The 18,702-nt window shown below is 38.7% G+C and overlaps 1 protein-coding gene across 1 annotated transcript in view; it reads right to left on the bottom strand.

The window, feature by feature from the left end:
* Positions 1 to 18,702, bottom strand: part of LOC308316961 (nucleolar protein 58-like) — a gene marked incomplete at both ends in the record, with an annotated part of 104,424 nt that overhangs the window by 79,195 nt on the left and 6,527 nt on the right. The window contains 8 exons of the mRNA XM_080765752.1: positions 9,432 to 9,568; positions 10,003 to 10,145; positions 10,422 to 10,483; positions 10,685 to 10,819; positions 11,157 to 11,320; positions 11,556 to 11,682; positions 12,431 to 12,576; positions 13,979 to 14,113. Of these exons, the coding sequence (XP_080621878.1) occupies positions 9,432 to 9,568; positions 10,003 to 10,145; positions 10,422 to 10,483; positions 10,685 to 10,819; positions 11,157 to 11,320; positions 11,556 to 11,682; positions 12,431 to 12,576; positions 13,979 to 14,113 (1,049 nt within the window). The remainder of the gene's footprint in view (positions 1 to 9,431; positions 9,569 to 10,002; positions 10,146 to 10,421; positions 10,484 to 10,684; positions 10,820 to 11,156; positions 11,321 to 11,555; positions 11,683 to 12,430; positions 12,577 to 13,978; positions 14,114 to 18,702) is intronic.

The following is an 18,702-nucleotide window of genomic DNA, read 5'->3' as shown; positions in this document are numbered from 1 at the left end:
CCCATGGTCCAAAATGATGAGAAACGAGGATAACTTTTTTTTTCAAAATTTCAAAAAACATGGGCTATAACCCATCGTTTTTGTCATTTCGTCATTTTTTTCAAATCCTTAAAAATTATGAAAAACGGCACGCTATAGTATGCCGTACGATATGGGCTATAGCCCATGGTCCAAAATGATGAGAAACGAGGATAACTTTTTTTTTTTTAATTTAAAAAAACATGGGCTATAAGCCTATAACCCATCGTTTTTGTCATTTCGTCATTTTTTTCAAATCTTCAAAAATGATGAAAAACGGCACGCTATAGTATGCCGTACGATATGGGCTATAGCCCATGGTCCAAAATGATGAGAAACGAGGATAACTTTTTTTTTCAAAATTTCAAAAAACATGGGCTATAACCCATCTTTTTTGTCATTTCGTCATTTTTTTCAAATCCTTAAAAATGATGAAAAACGGCACGCTATAGTATGCCGTACGATATGGGCTATAGCCCATGGTCCAAAATGATGAGAAACGAGGATAACTTTTTTTTTCAAAATTTCAAAAAACATGGGCTATAACCCATCGTTTTTGTCATTTCGTCATTTTTTTCAAATCTTCAAAAATGATGAAAAACGGCGCGCTATAGTATGCCGTACGATATGGGCTATAGCCCACGGTCCAAAATGATGAGAAACGAGGCTAACTTTTTTTTTCAAAATTTCAAAAAACATGGGCTATAACCCATCGTTTTTGTCATTTCGTCATTTTTTTCAAATCCTTAAAAATGATGAAAAACGGCACGCTATAGTATGCCGTACGATATGGGCTATAGCCCAAGGTCCAAAATGATGAGAAACGAGGATAACTTTTTTTTTCAAAATTTCAAAAAACATGGGCTATAACCCATCGTTTTTGTCATTTCGTCATTTTTTTCAAATCCTTAAAAATTATGAAAAACGGCACGCTATAGTATGCCGTACGATATGGGCTATAGCCCATGGTCCAAAATGATGAGAAACGAGGATAACTTTTTTTTTTCAAAATTTCAAAAAACATGGGCTATAACCCATCGTTTTTGTCATTTCGTCATTTTTTTCAAATCTTCAAAAATGATGAAAAACGGCGCGCTATAGTATGCCGTACGATATGGGCTATAGCCCACGGTCCAAAATGATGAGAAACGAGGCTAACTTTTTTTTTCAAAATTTCAAAAACCATGGGCTATAACCCATCGTTTTTGTCATTTCGTCATTTTTTTCAAATCCTTAAAAATGATGAAAAACGGCACGCTATAGTATGCCGTACGATATGGGCTATAGCCCATGGTCCAAAATGATGAGAAACGAGGATAACTTTTTTTTTCAAAATTTCAAAAAACATGGGCTATAACCCATCGTTTTTGTCATTTCGTCATTTTTTTCAAATCCTTAAAAATGATGAAAAACGGCACGCTATAGTATGCCGTACGATATGGGCTATAGCCCATGGTCCAAAATGATGAGAAACGAGGATAACTTTTTTTTTCAAAATTTCAAAAAACATGGGCTATAACCCATCGTTTTTGTCATTTCGTCATTTTTTTCAAATCTTCAAAAATGATGAAAACGGCGTGCTATAGTATGCCGTACGATATGGGCTATAGCCCACGGTCCAAAATGATGAGAAACGAGGCTAACTTTTTTTTTCAAAATTTCAAAAAACATGGGCTATAACCCATCGTTTTTGTCATTTCGTCATTTTTTTCAAATCCTCAAAAATGATGAAAAACTGCGCGCTATAGTATGCCGTACGATATGGGCTATAGCCCATGGTCCAAAATGATGAGAAACGAGGCTAACTTTTTTTTTCAAAATTTCAAAAAACATGGGCTATAACCCATCGTTTTTGTCATTTCGTCATTTTTTTCAAATCCTCAAAAATGATGAAAAACTGCGTGCTATAGTATGCCGTACGATATGGGCTATAGCCCACGGTCCAAAATGATGAGAAACGAGGCTAACTTTTTTTTTTTCAAAATTTCAAAAAACATGGGCTATAACCCATCGTTTTTGTCATTTCGTCATTTTTTTCAAATCCTTAAAAATGATGAAAAACGTCACGCTATAGTATGCCGTACGATATGGGCTATAGCCCATGGTCCAAAATGATGAGAAACGAGGATAACTTTTTTTTTCAAAATTTCAAAAAACATGGGCTATAACCCATCGTTTTTGTCATTTCGTCATTTTTTTCAAATCTTCAAAAATTATGAAAAACTGCGCGCTATAGTATGCCGTACGATATGGGCTATAGCCCACGGTCCAAAATGATGAGAAACGAGGATAACTTTTTTTTTCAAAATTTCAAAAAACATGGGCTATAACCCATCGTTTTTGTCATTTCGTCATTTTTTTCAAATCCTTCAAAATGATGAAAAACGGCACGCTATAGTATGCCGTACGATATGGGCTATAGCCCATGGTCCAAAATGATGAGAAACGAGGCTAACTTTTTTTTTCAAAATTTCAAAAAACATGGGCTATAACCCATCGTTTTTGTCATTTCGTCATTTTTTTCAAATCCTTAAAAATGATGAAAAACGGCACGCTATAGTATGCCGTACGATATGGGCTATAGCCCATGGTCCAAAATGATGAGAAACGAGGATAACTTCTTTTTTTTTAATTTAAAAAAACATGGGCTATAACCCATCGTTTTTGTCATTTCGTAATTTTTTTCAAATCTTCAAAAATGATGAAAAACGGCGCGCTATAGTATGCCGTACGATATGGGCTATAGCCTATGGTCTAAAATGATGAGAAACGAGGATAACTTTTTTTTTCAAAATTTCAAAAAACATGGGCTATAACCCATCGTTTTTGTCATTTCGTCATTTTTTTCAAATCCTTAAAAATGATGAAAAACGGCACGCTATAGTATGCCGTAAGATATGGGCTATAGCCCATGGTCCAAAATGATGAGAAACGAGGATAACTTTTTTTTTTTTAATTTAAAAAAACATGGGCTATAACCCATCGTTTTTGTCATTTCGTCATTTTTTTCAAATCTTCAAAAATGATGAAAAACGGCGCGCTATAGTATGCCGTACGATATGGGCTATAGCCCATGGTCCAAAATGATGAGAAACGAGGATAACTTTTTTTTTCAAAATTTCAAAAAACATGGGCTATAACCCATCGTTTTTGTCATTTCGTCATTTTTTTCAAATCCTTAAAAATGATGAAAAACGGCACGCTATAGTATGCCGTACGATATGGGCTATAGCCCATGGTCCAAAATGATGAGAAACGAGGATAACTTTTTTTTTTTCAAAATTTCAAAAAACATGGGCTATAACCCATCGTTTTTGTCATTTCGTAATTTTTTTCAAATCCTTAAAAATGATGAAAAACGGCACGCTATAGTATGCCGTACGATATGGGCTATAGCCCATGGTCCAAAATGATGAGAAACGAGGATAACTTTTTTTTTCAAAATTTCAAAAAACATGGGCTATAACCCATCGTTTTTGTCATTTCGTCATTTTTTTCAAATCTTCAAAAATGATGAAAAACGGCGCGCTATAGTATGCCGTACGATATGGGCTATAGCCCACGGTCCAAAATGATGAGAAACGAGGATAACTTTTTTTTCAAAATTTCAAAAAACATGGGCTATAACCCATCGTTTTTTTCATTTTTGTCAAATCATCAAAAATGATGAAAAATGGCGCGCTATAGTATGCCGTACGATATAGGCTATAGCCCATGGTCCAAAATGATGAGAAACGAGGATAACTTTTTTTTCAAAATTTCAAAAAACATGGGCTATAACCCATCGTTTTTTTCATTTTTTCATTTTTGTCAAATCATCAAAAATGATGAAAAATGGCGCGCTATAGTATGCCGTACGATATAGGCTATAGCCCATGGTCCAAAATGATGAGAAACGAGGCTAACTTTTTTTTTCAAAATTTCAAAAAACATGGGCTATAACCCATCGTTTTTTTCATTTTTTCATTTTTGTCAAATCATCAAAAATGATGAAAAATGGCGCGCTATAGTATGCCGTACGATATAGGCTATAGCCCATGGTCCAAAATGATGAGAAACGAGGATAACTTTTTTTTCAAAATTTCAAAAAACATGGGCTATAACCCATCGTTTTTTTTATTTTTGTCAAATCATCAAAAATGATGAAAAACGGCGCGCTATAGTATGCCGTACGATATAGGCTATAGCCCATGGTCCAAAATGATGAGAAACGAGGCTAACTTTTTTTTTCAAAATTTCAAAAAACATGGGCTATAACCCATCGTTTTTTAAATTTTTTAATATTTTTCAAATCATCAAAAATGATGAAAAACGGCGCGCTATAGTATGCCGTACGATATAGGCTATAGCCCATGGTCCAAAATGATGAGAAACGAGGATAACTTTTTTTTCAAAATTTCAAAAAACATGGGCTATAACCCATCGTTTTTTTCATTTTTTCATTTTTGTCAAATCATCAAAAATGATGAAAAATGGCGCGCTATAGTATGCCGTACGATATAGGCTATAGCCCATGGTCCAAAATGATGAGAAACGAGGCTAACTTTTTTTTTCAAAATTTCAAAAAACATGGGCTATAACCCATCGTTTTTTTCATTTTTTCATTTTTGTCAAATCATCAAAAAATGATGAAAAATGGCGCGCTATAGTATGCCGTACGATATAGGCTATAGCCCATGGTCCAAAATGATGAGAAACGAGGATAACTTTTTTTTCAAAATTTCAAAAAACATGGGCTATAACCCATCGTTTTTTTTATTTTTGTCAAATCATCAAAAATGATGAAAAACGGCGCGCTCTAGTATGCCGTACGATATAGGCTATAGCCCATGGTCCAAAATGATGAGAAACGAGGCTAACTTTTTTTTTCAAAATTTCAAAAAACATGGGCTATAACCCATCGTTTTTTAAATTTTTTAATATTTTTCAAATCATCAAAAATGATGAAAAACGGCGCGCTATAGTATGCCGTACGATATGGGCTATAGCCCACGGTCCAAAATGATGAGAAACGAGGATAACTTTTTTTTCAAAATTTCAAAAAACATGGGCTATAACCCATCGTTTTTTTCATTTTTGTCAAATCATCAAAAATGATGAAAAATGGCGCGCTATAGTATGCCGTACGATATAGGCTATAGCCCATGGTCCAAAATGATGAGAAACGAGGATAACTTTTTTTTCAAAATTTCAAAAAACATGGGCTATAACCCATCGTTTTTTTCATTTTTTCATTTTTGTCAAATCATCAAAAATGATGAAAAATGGCGCGCTATAGTATGCCGTACGATATAGGCTATAGCCCATGGTCCAAAATGATGAGAAACGAGGCTAACTTTTTTTTTCAAAATTTCAAAAAACATGGGCTATAACCCATCGTTTTTTTCATTTTTTCATTTTTGTCAAATCATCAAAAATGATGAAAAATGGCGCGCTATAGTATGCCGTACGATATAGGCTATAGCCCATGGTCCAAAATGATGAGAAACGAGGATAACTTTTTTTTCAAAATTTCAAAAAACATGGGCTATAACCCATCGTTTTTTTTATTTTTGTCAAATCATCAAAAATGATGAAAAACGGCGCGCTATAGTATGCCGTACGATATAGGCTATAGCCCATGGTCCAAAATGATGAGAAACGAGGCTAACTTTTTTTTTCAAAATTTCAAAAAACATGGGCTATAACCCATCGTTTTTTAAATGTTTTAATATTTTTCAAATCATCAAAAATGATGAAAAACGGCGCGCTATAGTATGCCGTACGATATAGGCTATAGCCCATGGTCCAAAATGATGAGAAAGGAGGATAACTTTTTTTTCAAATTTTCAAAAAACATGGGCTATAACCCATCGTTTTTTACATTTTTTAATTTTTGTCAAATCATCAAAAATGATGAAAAACGGCGCGTTATAGTATGCCGTCCGATATAGGCTATAGCCCATGGTCCAAAATGATGAGAAACGAGGATAACTTTTTTTTCAAAATTTCAAAAAACATGGGCTATAACCCATCGTTTTTTTCATTTTTTCATTTTTGTCAAATCATCAAAAATGATGAAAAATGGCGCGCTATAGTATGCCGTACGATATAGGCTATAGCCCATGGTCCAAAATGATGAGAAACGAGGATAACTTTTTTTTCAAAATTTCAAAAAACATGGGCTATAACCCATCGTTTTTGTCATTTCATCATTTTTGAGGATTTGAAAAAAATGACGAAATGACAAAAACGATGGGTTATAGCCCATGTTTTTTGAAATTTTGAAAAAAATAAGTTAGCCTCGTTTCTCATCATTTTGGACCGTGGGCTATAGCCCATATCGTACGGCATACTATAGCGCGCCGTTTTTCATCATTTTTGAAGATTTGAAAAAAATGACAAAATGACAAAAACGATGGGTTATAGCCCATGTTTTTTGAAATTTTGAAAAAAAAAGTTAGCCTCGTTTCTCATCATTTTGGACCGTGGGCTATAGCCCATATCGTACGGCATACTATAGCGCGCCGTTTTTCATCATTTTTGAGGATTTGAAAAAAATGACGAAATGACAAAAACGATGGGTTATAGCCCATGTTTTTTTAAATTTTGAAAAAAAAAGTTAGCCTCGTTTCTCATCATTTTGGACCGTGGGCTATAGCCCATATCGTACGGCATACTATAGCGCGCCGTTTTTCATCATTTTTGAGGATTTGAAAAAAATTACGAAATGACAAAAACGATGGGTTATAGCCCATGTTTTTTGAAATTTTGAAAAAAAAAGTTAGCCTCGTTTCTCATCATTTTGGACCGTGGGCTATAGCCCATAATCGTACGGCATACTATAGCGCGCCGTTTTTCATCATTTTTGAGGATTTGAAAAAAATGACGAAATGACAAAAACGATGGGTTATAGCCCATGTTTTTTGAAATTTTGGAAAAAAAAGTTAGCCTCGTTTCTCATCATTTTGGACCGTGGGCTATAGCCCATATCGTACGGCATACTATAGCGCGCCGTTTTTCATCATTTTTGAGGATTTGAAAAAAATGACGAAATGAAAAAAACGATGGGTTATAGCCCATGTTTTTTGAAATTTTGAAAAAAAAAGTTAGCCTCGTTTCTCATCATTTTGGACCGTGGGCTATAGCCCATATCGTACGGCATACTATAGCGCGCCGTTTTTCATCATTTTTGAGGATTTGAAAAAAATGACAAAAACGATGGGTTATAGCCCATGTTTTTTGAAATTTTGAAAAAAAAAGTTAGCCTCGTTTTTCATCATTTTGGACCGTGGGCTATAGCCCATATCGTACGGCATACTATAGCGCGCCGTTTTTCATCATTTTTGAGGATTTGAAAAAAATGACGAAATGACAAAAACTATGGGTTATAGCCCACTAGTCCATACCCGGGGTTATGCACACTCAAAGTATTTGCAGACTTTGGGTTATGTGCTGTGTATACTGTATGCATAATGTTTGAGAACCACTGCTCTGAAAGAACATTGGACAATGATGTTTGACAGTCAGCTATATTGTTGCTTATTGTAGAAGTGTTGACAGTTTAGCGTGCCTCTCAGACGCGCGCGCACATGTAGTACATAAATCGTCTGGAAACGTCATAAGGATTGGAACCGAGAGGTGCGTTCGTCTGTGGACGTCCTAGCGACGTCCAAACGACACGGGGCGAGATAAGAATATTCAGAATGATTCCTATTTGTTTTTTTGGCATTTCGCTTTTCGCTTGCCGTATGCTAACGCTCTGTGCAACTATTAGCTTGTCATTGACTCCCATGAATGACTCGTATCTCCTCATCCAGGGCGCTCTCCGTGGTGATAAATGGATCGATATGCTGGCACTTCATTTCTGCTCCTCATCCGTCTGTCCCGCAAAATATGAACGCTTTTTGGAGCGTATATAAATATATTAAGATGATCGGAGATTGTGAGGTCACTTTGTGCGCGCGCGCACACACACACACACACACACACACCGCCTCCTGGCACACACACACACACACACACACACTGTGAAGGCCGTAGTACTGTAAATATGACATGAATATGAATGCAAAGTAGCGGTCCATGTGTGGACAGGCTACCTGTCGCCGCGGTGCATGGTGAGATGTGTGCAAACCGTGTAGTTTATCAGGAGAAGACTACCAAACGATGCAACACGCACACACACAGTCAGCGGCGCCAAATTGTATAGGGCACAATTTGTTGTGTTGCAGCGCTAGCTAGAGGAAGCATGCCAGTGGGGTAACGGTGAGAACGGTGGCCTGTGATGCAGGTGTCGCCAAGGGACGCAGGTGTGTGAGGGTGCGAGGTGAATTCACTAATAAATTAATGTTGCATCCTTTGGTATTCTTCTCCTGATAAACTACACGGTTTGCACACATCTCACCATGCACAACGGCGACAGGTAGCCTGTCCACACATGGACCGCTACTTTGCATTCATATTCATGTCATATTGACAGTACAATACCCATTTGTGCATTTTTTAATCCACTAATAAATTCATTATAAATCATTAATGTGCGAAATTGGAAAAAGGGCTCCATTAAGACCTCCATATAATTATGGTCCATGCCTGTGTGAAAAGTGGGAGTGATTGGGCCATCCAATGTTGAGATAAAGCGCTTATAGCGCTGGCAGGGACATTCAGACAGACATTCAGACATTCGCTGAATTTTAGTATGATGATGATGATGATGATGATGATGATGATGATATGATGTTTTTTGAAATTTTGAAAAAAAAAGTTAGCCTCGTTTCTCATCATTTTGGACCGTGGGCTATAGCCCATATCGTACGGCATACTATAGCGCGCCGTTTTTCATCATTTTTGAGGATTTGAAAAAAATGACGAAATGACAAAAACGATGGGTTAGCCCATGTTTTTTGAAATTTTGGAAAAAAAAGTTAGCCTCGTTTCTCATCATTTTGGACCGTGGGCTATAGCCCATATCGTACGGCATACTATAGCGCGCCGTTTTTCATCATTTTTGAGGATTTAAAAAAAATGACGAAATGACAAAAACGATGGGTTATAGCCCATGTTTTTTGAAATTTTGAAAAAAAAAGTTAGCCTCGTTTCTCATCATTTTGGACCGTGGGCTATAGCCCATATCGTACGGCATACTATAGCGCGCCGTTTTTCATCATTTTTGAGGATTTGAAAAAAATGACGAAATGACAAAAACGATGGGTTATAGCCCATGTTTTTTGAAATTTTGAAAAAAAAAGTTAGCCTCGTTTCTCATCATTTTGGACCGTGGGCTATAGCCCATATCGTTAAAATGTTTGAGAACCACCGACACAGAAACATTTTTTTCAGAAAACTGTCAGGATTTAGAAGACATTTGTAGAATCGTTCTCAGGTCTAAATGAGTTAATGAGACACATGGCGACCGGGGCAACAAGACTTACTTGCTCTGCTACAGAAGTCTCTGCCTCCTCCATTTCCTCCTCCTTCACCTCCACCGTCTCCTCCTCAGCCTCTTTGGACTTCTTTTTCTTCTTCTTCTTCTTGGGAGTTTCTTCCGCTTCTTCTTCTTCTGCGACGACTGAAAGACAAGACGAAGGAAACATGAGACTCATAAATGTCAAGTCATTACATTTTCTTTAACCAGAACCTGAGAAGAAATTCCGTTTCCAAGGGACGTCTGGATGGAGAGCGTAGCATCAAAATACACATCGAGGTGTGCCTTGACATCACAAGTGTAAAATGTATTTAGTAACTAATGCATAGATATTGACTTCCATTTCCTTCCAGTTAAGTTTGTAATCCGACAAAGACATGTTGAAATATTGTGCACTTTATGCTAATGGGAGCACTGGAAGCAGTGTAAAACTCTCAGAAAATATACCACTGACTTACAACAGAAGAAATATATATAATAAAGAATCCCGGATACAAATTTGCATCATTTATTTTGAAACATTAAAAACAGAAAAACAGACACCCAACAAGAAGCATGTTGTCTGCAGGTCTGCCTACCTTCCGTTACTATCTTGGGTTTTTTGGTTTTGGGCACCACTGGCGTGGAGGGCGCCGAGGTGTCCTCAACCTCCTCAATCTTCCTCTTCCTCGAGGTGGAGGGGAGCGTCGAGTCTCCAGATGGATCATACACTTTCACCTCACTGTTTAAAAACAATAAAGAATCAAAGATGTTAACCAAAGTCTGTATAGTAATATACAACTGTGCTTACTCTGCGACAATTGCAACACAGAAAGGGGACATATTACATTAAGAGTGTTGCACTTTGTGTTCCGTGTCTAAATGAGAGCTCAGATGAGGTAGTGACAAAAACCCTCATGATGTTTTCAGGACAGTGACAGTTCGTCAGTATCATCACCGCTCAGTCATTATTAAACCCCCATGGCGTTTTGTGGACTTATATCTTGGCTTCATTCACCTCTTGTGTTGGTATTTGTCTGCTTTTGCCATCGCCTTTCCCGTTCCACTGATTTTCCTGATCTGGAGGCAAAATAAATAAAAGACATGGTCAGACCAACAAAGCACAGATTGTCTGGAAAAGTTGAATAAACGGGATACCTCACTACAACGGGAGAGAACTGGTGAAGGTACCAACTAAAAATACAAGTGGTGGAGAATAATTTCTGAAGGCATCTACTTTATTATCCCAGGTTAGATTGACAGTTTAATAGTTTTACTTACTCCTCTGTCCTCAAGATGTCGCAGGCGAGCTTCCAGCTTGGCACGGTTCTCTATTCCCATTTCTGCATTGGTGTCCTCACCGAGGGCGTCGTAGCGAATAGCTAGGGATGCTTTAGCTGCCAGCATTCTGGAAATCTGCAAAAAGGCACCATGTTAAGCAACAACTCATTATTTGTACAGCTATCACCACAGATGCACAACAATTTAACAAAAAAGCAGTGTTGGTCATCTTCAAATAATCTTATGTGCTGCGTTTATACTTTAAGAAAGTTTAAGGTCTTCTGTAATTACTATAACAGATGTACAGATTTTGTCCGAGGGTGCCATGACACAGGGCAATGGGCATAACTGGTATTTTACACAAACACTAAAATGTAAATAACGACATTACGTTTTCAGACTTATTTTTGTTAAACAAAGTGCAGCATTAATGTGATTTACACCCACATGTACAACAAAGCAGGAAACACACCTTGCCCTTATTCTTGGCTGTAGTTTGGCCAACCAGCGAGGCATGGTAGATGAGACCGTATTTTGGGGTGTCTTTGCGGGTCTTCAGGGCTCTGAACAAGGCCTTCTCCGCTCCGAGGATCTGCACCGTGGAAGCCGGGTGCTTGGCTAGATTCAACAGGGAACCTTGGGAACACAGAAAGGGAACATAATATACATATTAAAGGCTTCCGTTCAGAACAGTCTTTCGTATATCTAGCTACACAGCACTGTGTGTGCGCCACATCAAAATGAGAGCTCAGATGAGGTAGTGACAAAAACCCTCATGATGTTTTCAGGACAGTGACATTAAGTCAGTATCATCACCGCTCAGTCATTATTAACCCCCCTCATGTGTGCCACAGCTCTCTGCGGTTCTTACCAGCGTGAGAGATGAGGCGAGCGCCCACCAGCTCTCCCACCATCACCGTCAGGTTGGGAGCGATGGCCATCATGCGGTTCTTCAGGTAGTCGTACAGCTGAGTGCGGTACTCCGAGATCTCGATCACCTGGAAGGAAAGAACAGATGTGTGAGCGACCCCTCAATCCTCAAGTCTGACTTGCACTTAGTTGTGTGTCTGTGTCACGCTGCAGTGCAGTCTGAACTTGTAGACATGCCACTTTTGGTGCACCACAGTCCACACGCAAGGCTTTTACCGTCAGTTGCTTCCAATGGTGGCCATGCAACAATTGAAGCTTAAGACCATAATCTTTCAATTGTATGTACAGTCACATCAACTGCCTCCCTCTTCAGACAGAGGTAATTGCAACACCTAACTACAATGAAGATGGGGGGGCCTGGGCGGCGCACACATTGCTTGTGGTCTTGTGGAGTAACCGTTTAGTGATCTCATGTAATGCGTGTTTGTTGTGGGAGATGTATTGCATCTGGTCTACCTCAAATAGCTTTATTGGCAGTGCCAACCTCACGTTGAAGATGTTCAATGGCAGAGTAGGGAGACGGCCAGCTGCAAATGTGCTCGTTATATTGCTTTAACAATTTATACATTTGAATACATTCCCGAACAGACTGAGGATTCCACATTTTAGAACAGTAATAGTTTACGTTTATAATTAGTAACTTTGTGAAGCAGTGTGTGTAATTGTGTGTAGGGGGTACTGTGGCCGTTCAGATGAGATAGTGACTTAAAGACCCACATGATTTATTTCAAGAGGAAGACAAACGTCATCATCATCACTACGGCCATTATGAATCCCTCGATACACAACTACAGTGGGAGGTAGCGCTGGGTTTACCTGGTCACACAGGTGCTTTATGTTGCCGATGTCCTCGTCCGACACCTCTGTTCCCGTGGAGATCTCGGCGGCCAGTTTGACCTCTGCCTCGATGTCCTCGGGCAGCATCTCTGACAGGTCAGTGGTGGCCACGTTGGTGCCAACGCCTGGGGACCAAGAAATGCATTCATCATTTACACGACGTGGCAGAGGTCAGCACTCTGAGAGGACAAGGGCTTCAATTTCACAGACGTTCCGAGTCCCGACCTACATCGCTAGCCTGTCTTGCCTTCAGCTTTAAGACTGTCCAAAAGGTTCATTATTCACTATGATATCAATGACATTTCTATAACAAAATAACCCTGGATACATGGATTAACATCCTCCCACCATACAGATTGGACAAAATTACATTTTTTTAACCAAGTTACATAGTGAGGTTTTAAGCTCACAGAAATCTATGGTCAAAGTAAAATGTTATATTGTTGTCACCAAGATCATTTTACCCTGGTTTTGATACCAAGATAATTTAGCCTGGTTTTGCTTTGGGACAGTTCAGTAACAAGCCAGTTATGAGGAGAGCGAGCATGTTGTACAACTGTCCACATATCCGCTATGAGAAAAACGTTATGCACACACCATGTAGAACACTGCTGAAGGGTTGTTGTGAGATTATTTCGAAATTAACAAAATACAGCGGTATGATTATACAATGAGATGCAAAAAAATCTGAAGAAGTCTGTTTCATTATCCACTTTGCATTTTGGACTCATTATATTGGCTACATCTACAAAATCACTACACATTGTGATGCATTGTGAGCTTGACTAATTTTGAATACAATAGGGTTTAGGTTGGTAACTTCACTGCCCAGTATCTCCTTCCACAAGAACGTGTAAGTGTCAAGTGACTATAGTAAACCCTCAAACTGGTGTTTGTGTGGTCAGTGGTGACATCCAGTGTTGTTTTTGGCGGCAAATTTAGATTTTAGTTTGTCATATTTAGTCACCTGGAATGTTTTAGTGTTAGTCGACAATTTTTTGTTGATTTAGTCGAACAAAATGTGTTTTGGCGGAAAAATAATCCGATCAATAAACTTGAAAAATAATCCGATCTACAAAGCTTGTAGATCGGATATTTTCACCATGCAACCAAGTGTAAAAAGACTTTTACTGGATCACTTGTCCACTAGTCCCTTCCTAACACGTCTAGTTTTTATTTGTTGACGAAATTGTCAATATATTTAGTCTTAGTCGTCATAGCTTAGTTTTCATTTAGTTTCCATTCAGTTTGTCAGTGAAAAAAGGTAGTCGACAAACATTTTTCGTCTTAGGCACGATTCATACTCATATTTTATAGCCGAATAAAAGTCGGTTCGGCTCTGTAGAGCCTACAATGTGACGTCATTTGAGGTTCGGGGGGGCGGGTACCGTCCTAAAGTCTTCTCTTCGGTGCTACTGAAATTTTCTGATGAGCCGAAATCATTTCGGCACTACAGTGGTAAAATAGGAGTATGAATCGGCCCTTAATAGACTAAAACACTGGATTCCAACCTGTGCATTTGCTCACCTATATGGCGGACACTTTTGCAGTAGGCCAGGTTGTCTGTGATGATCTTGCTCAGTTCGGGAAAATGCCAACCATACCACTCTCTGCAGCGCATGATGTAGTTGTTCAGCTCTTTGTCCAGATCATCCAACAGAGCTGCAGACAGCAGGGATATGGTTATGGGATATTATAGTTGGAATTTTGAAAAAAAAAGTTAGCCTCGTTTCTCATCATTTTGGACCGTGGGCTATAGCCCATATCGTACGGCATACTATAGCGCGCCGTTTTTCATCATTTTTGAAGATTTGAAAAAAATGACGAAATGACAAAAACGATGGGTTATAGCCCATGTTTTTAGAAAATTTGAAAAAAAAAGTTATCCTTGTTTCTCATCATTTTGGACCGTGGGCTATAGCCCATATCGTACGGCATACTATAGCGCGCCGTTTTTCATCATTTTTGATGATTTGACAAAAATGAAAAAATGAAAAAAACGATGGGTTATAGCCCATGTTTTTTGAATTTTTGAAAAAAAAAGTTATCCTCGTTTCTCATCATTTTGGACCATGGGCTATAGCCCATATCGTACGGCATACTATAGCGCGCCGTTTTTCATCATTTTTGATGATTTGACAAATATGAAAAAAACGATGGGTTATAGCCCATGTTTTTTTAAATTAAAAAAAAAAAAGTTAGCCTCGTTTCTCATCATTTTGGACCGTGGGCTATAGCCCATATCGTACGGCATACTATAGCACGCCGTTTTTCATCATTTTTGATGATTTGAAAAAAATGACGAAATGACAAAAACGATGGGTTATAGCCCATGTTTTTAGAAATTTTGAAAAAAAAAGTTATCCTCGTTTCTCATCATTTTGGACCATGGGCTATAGCCCATATCGTACGGCATACTATAGCGCGTCGTTTTTCATCATTTTTGAAGATTTGAAAAAAATGACGAAATGACAAAAACGATGGGTTATAGCCCATGTTTTTTGAAAATTTGAAAAAAAAAGTTAGCCTCGTTTCTCATCATTTTGGACCGTGGGCTATAGCCCATATCGTACGGCATACTATAGCGCGCCGTTTTTCATCATTTTTGAAGATTTGAAAAAAATGACGAAATGACAAAAACGATGGGTTATAGCCCATGTTTTTAGAAAATTTGAAAAAAAAAGTTATCCTCGTTTCTCATCATTTTGGACCGTGGGCTATAGCCCATATCGTACGGCATACTATAGCGCGCCGTTTTTCATCATTTTTGATGATTTGACAAAAATGAAAAAATGAAAAAAACGATGGGTTATAGCCCATGTTTTTTGAAATTTTGAAAAAAAAAGTTATCCTCGTTTCTCATCATTTTGGACCATGGGCTATAGCCCATATCGTACGGCATACTATAGCGCGCCGTTTTTCATCATTTTTGATGATTTGACAAATATGAAAAAAACGATGGGTTATAGCCATAGACTGTAAAAAATATGGACAAAGCGTTCCCCGGGTCTAACATGAACGTAAAATGAAGCCTGTCAGTCCTTGCAATGGAAGTCGCCATCTTTCTAGATCCGTTTGGGCCCAGCTGGCCATTGGCTGGCCCAGACAACGAGGCGGGACTTCCCCCCTTCTTCTCCGTTGGTTTTTATTTTGACTCGAGTGGGAGGGGAATCCCGTTCATAGACTGTAACGGTAGCCACGCCCCTCAGAACATGCGCGACTTTATGGTATTTTTTTTTAATAAATGAGACCATAATTTTCCAAAAAGAATATTATGACATTAGAAATGAGACTTTAAACTAGTGACTGGAAGCAGAAAGTATTCATGACCATGTTTATTAAGGTAATACAGTCTAGGTGAAGTTGGGCCCAAATACATGGACTTCTATGGGGCTATGGGTTTTTTTGAGCCCAATGACAGCGCCACAACAGGCCATTATATGAACTTTCATTTCCTTAGTGGCTTCACAAAATATCTGTCTGACTGCCCCCTGGTTATAGCCCATGTTTTTTTTAATTAAAAAAAAAAAAGTTAGCCTCGTTTCTCATCATTTTGGACCGTGGGCTATAGCTATATACTATAGCGCGCCGTTTTTCATCATTTTTGAGGATTTGGAAAAAATGACGAAATGAAAAAAACGATGGGTTATAGCCCATGTTTTTTGAAATTTTGAAAAAAAAAGTTATTCTCGTTTCTCATCATTTTGGACCGTGGGCTATAGCCCATATCGTACGGCATACTATAGCACGCCGTTTTTCATCATTTTTGAGGATTTGAAAAAAATGACGAAATGACAAAAACGATGGGTTATAGCCCATGTTTTTTGAAATTTTGAAAAAAACTGTTATCCTCGTTTCTCATCATTTTGGACCATGGGCTATAGCCCATATCGTACGGCATACTATAGCGCGCCGTTTTTCATCATTTTTGAGGATTTGAAAAAAATGAAAAAATGAAAAAAACGATGGGTTATAGCCCATGTTTTTTGAAATTTTGAAAAAAAAAGTTATCCTCGTTTCTCATCATTTTGGACCATGGGCTATAGCCCATATCGTACGGCATACTATAGCACGCCGTTTTTCATCATTTTTGAGGATTTGAAAAAAATTGGTTATATATGGGTTATAGCCCATGTTTTTTGAAATTTTGAAATTCTTTTTTATCATAAATAGCATAAATTTTAAATAAACCATGTAAATACAACAAATCGAGCAGAGCACTGCAGGGACTCGAACCTCGTTCTGGAAAACCAGAAGTACCACACCAGTGCCTTAGTTTTTAAGGGACCAAGAAGACACGCAGTGACTTTGGTCACTTCTTGTATTTGTGTTTTTTTTTCTTCTCCTTCTTCTCCTTCTTCCGCCAAAAATAGCTGTTCTGACTGAACCGTGCAGTCGCTTTTTACGAAACTCGGTAATCTGGTAGAGGGCCATGCCAAACGGTGACCATGTGAAGCCCATGACCATTTGGCCAAATGGTGGCGCTATAGCACTGAAAATGCAAACTTTGAACGTGCATATCTCATGAACCGTTTGACCGTTGGCAATGACACTTTGATACACATATTTGTCTTCTCATGGCGAACAACTTTCGTGTTCTGACTTTTGACCTCTGACCTTTAGATTACCCACCATTTTGAATTATATGAAAACCATTTAAAATCTATCTCCTCCCAGAATCTTTGATCAAAATGTACAAAAACGGCTACACTTGAACTTTGGACTTAAACGAACAAAAAATCGTAACAGATTTCTTTTAAGTGAAAAAATGAAGTTTTTATGAGCCAATGAAAGTTTCTGTTTTGTGAAACCTCTCATGCAACTAATACGTCTTCCAAATACGGTTGGCAGCTAATACCTATACTGCATGATGTTATTGTATAGAATGAGTCAACTGACAGTGTCTGCTTAGCTCAGTCGGTAGAGCTCTCGCCTTTGGACCACAGGGTCACTGGTTCAAATCTGGGTAGCGACAACTCAGCCTGTCATTCTTATTTGTGCATATCTATCTCTCTCTTTCTCTCTCTCTCTCTCTCTCTCTCTCTCTCTCTATCTCCACCCCCCTCTCTCTCTCTCTCCCCCTCTCCAACCCCCCCTCTCTCTCCCCCTCTCTCTCTCTCTCTCTCTTTCTCTCTCCCTCTCCACCCCCTCTCTCTCTCTCTCTCCACCCCCTCTCTCTCTCTCTATCTATCTCTCCACCCGTCTCTCTCTCTCTCTCCACCCCCCCCCCTCTCTCTCTCTCTCTCCACCCCCCTCTCTCTCTCTCTCCACCCCCCCCCCCTCTATTTCTCTCTCTTTCTGTCTCTCTCCACCCCCCACCTCTCTCTCTCTCTCCACCCCCCCCCCCCTCTCTCTTTCTCTCAAATAATCATCATCATCAAATAAGCATCATTCCTGCTAGTATTGGTCCTTTACAGTTTGCTTACTGTTCAAATAGATCTGTGGATAGATCTCTTGCTTTACACACTGGACTGGTACATCTAGAAAATAATAGCTCTTATGTCAGACTACTGTTCATAGACTATAGTTCCGCATTTAACACTATTGTACCATCTAAATTAGTGTTGAAACTCAGTGGCCTTGGTGTGGGCAGCTCCATCTGTAACTGGCTATTTGATTTTCTGACAGGCAGGCCCCAGTGTGTACGCATAGGAGAAAGATGCGCATCCACAATTCTCACCAGAACCGGTGCACCCCAAGTCTGCTGCCTCATTCCTCTGTTGTACAGCTTGTTTACGTTTGATTGTGTCGCCAGATATGAGAATAACATCATAATTAAATTTGCGGATGATACCACAGTGATCGGACTAATAACCGACGGTGATGAGAGGGCCTATAGAGGATCTAACTCTATGGTGCAATAACAACAACCTCTCACTTAACACCAATAAGACCAAAGAAATCATTGTCGACTTTAGGAAGTCCAAAGGTATCCACACACCCATTTCCATTAAAGGGTCATCTGTCGACATAGTTGATAACTTTAAATTCCTGGGCATACACATCACAGACACATTCACATGGTCACTCAATAGGTTGCAGAGGACCATTAAAACAGCAGCTAAAATCATCTGCAGCACAGAATTACCCAGTCTCCATAACATCTACACCACTCGCTGTATGAAAAAAGCAAAAAAACATGGATGTAAATCAACTACATCTTGAAATGATCTGATGAAACTGTATAGTCCGCTTGATGAGGGGTGTTGAATGTCCTGTGGGCTATATCAGTGAGATCAATAACTTCAAAG

Source organism: Protomyctophum bolini, assembly GCF_963924005.1.
Source record: "Protomyctophum bolini genome assembly, chromosome: 6".
NCBI lineage: Eukaryota > Metazoa > Chordata > Actinopteri > Myctophiformes > Myctophidae > Protomyctophum > Protomyctophum bolini.
This window is presented reverse-complemented; position numbering and strand designations above follow the sequence as displayed.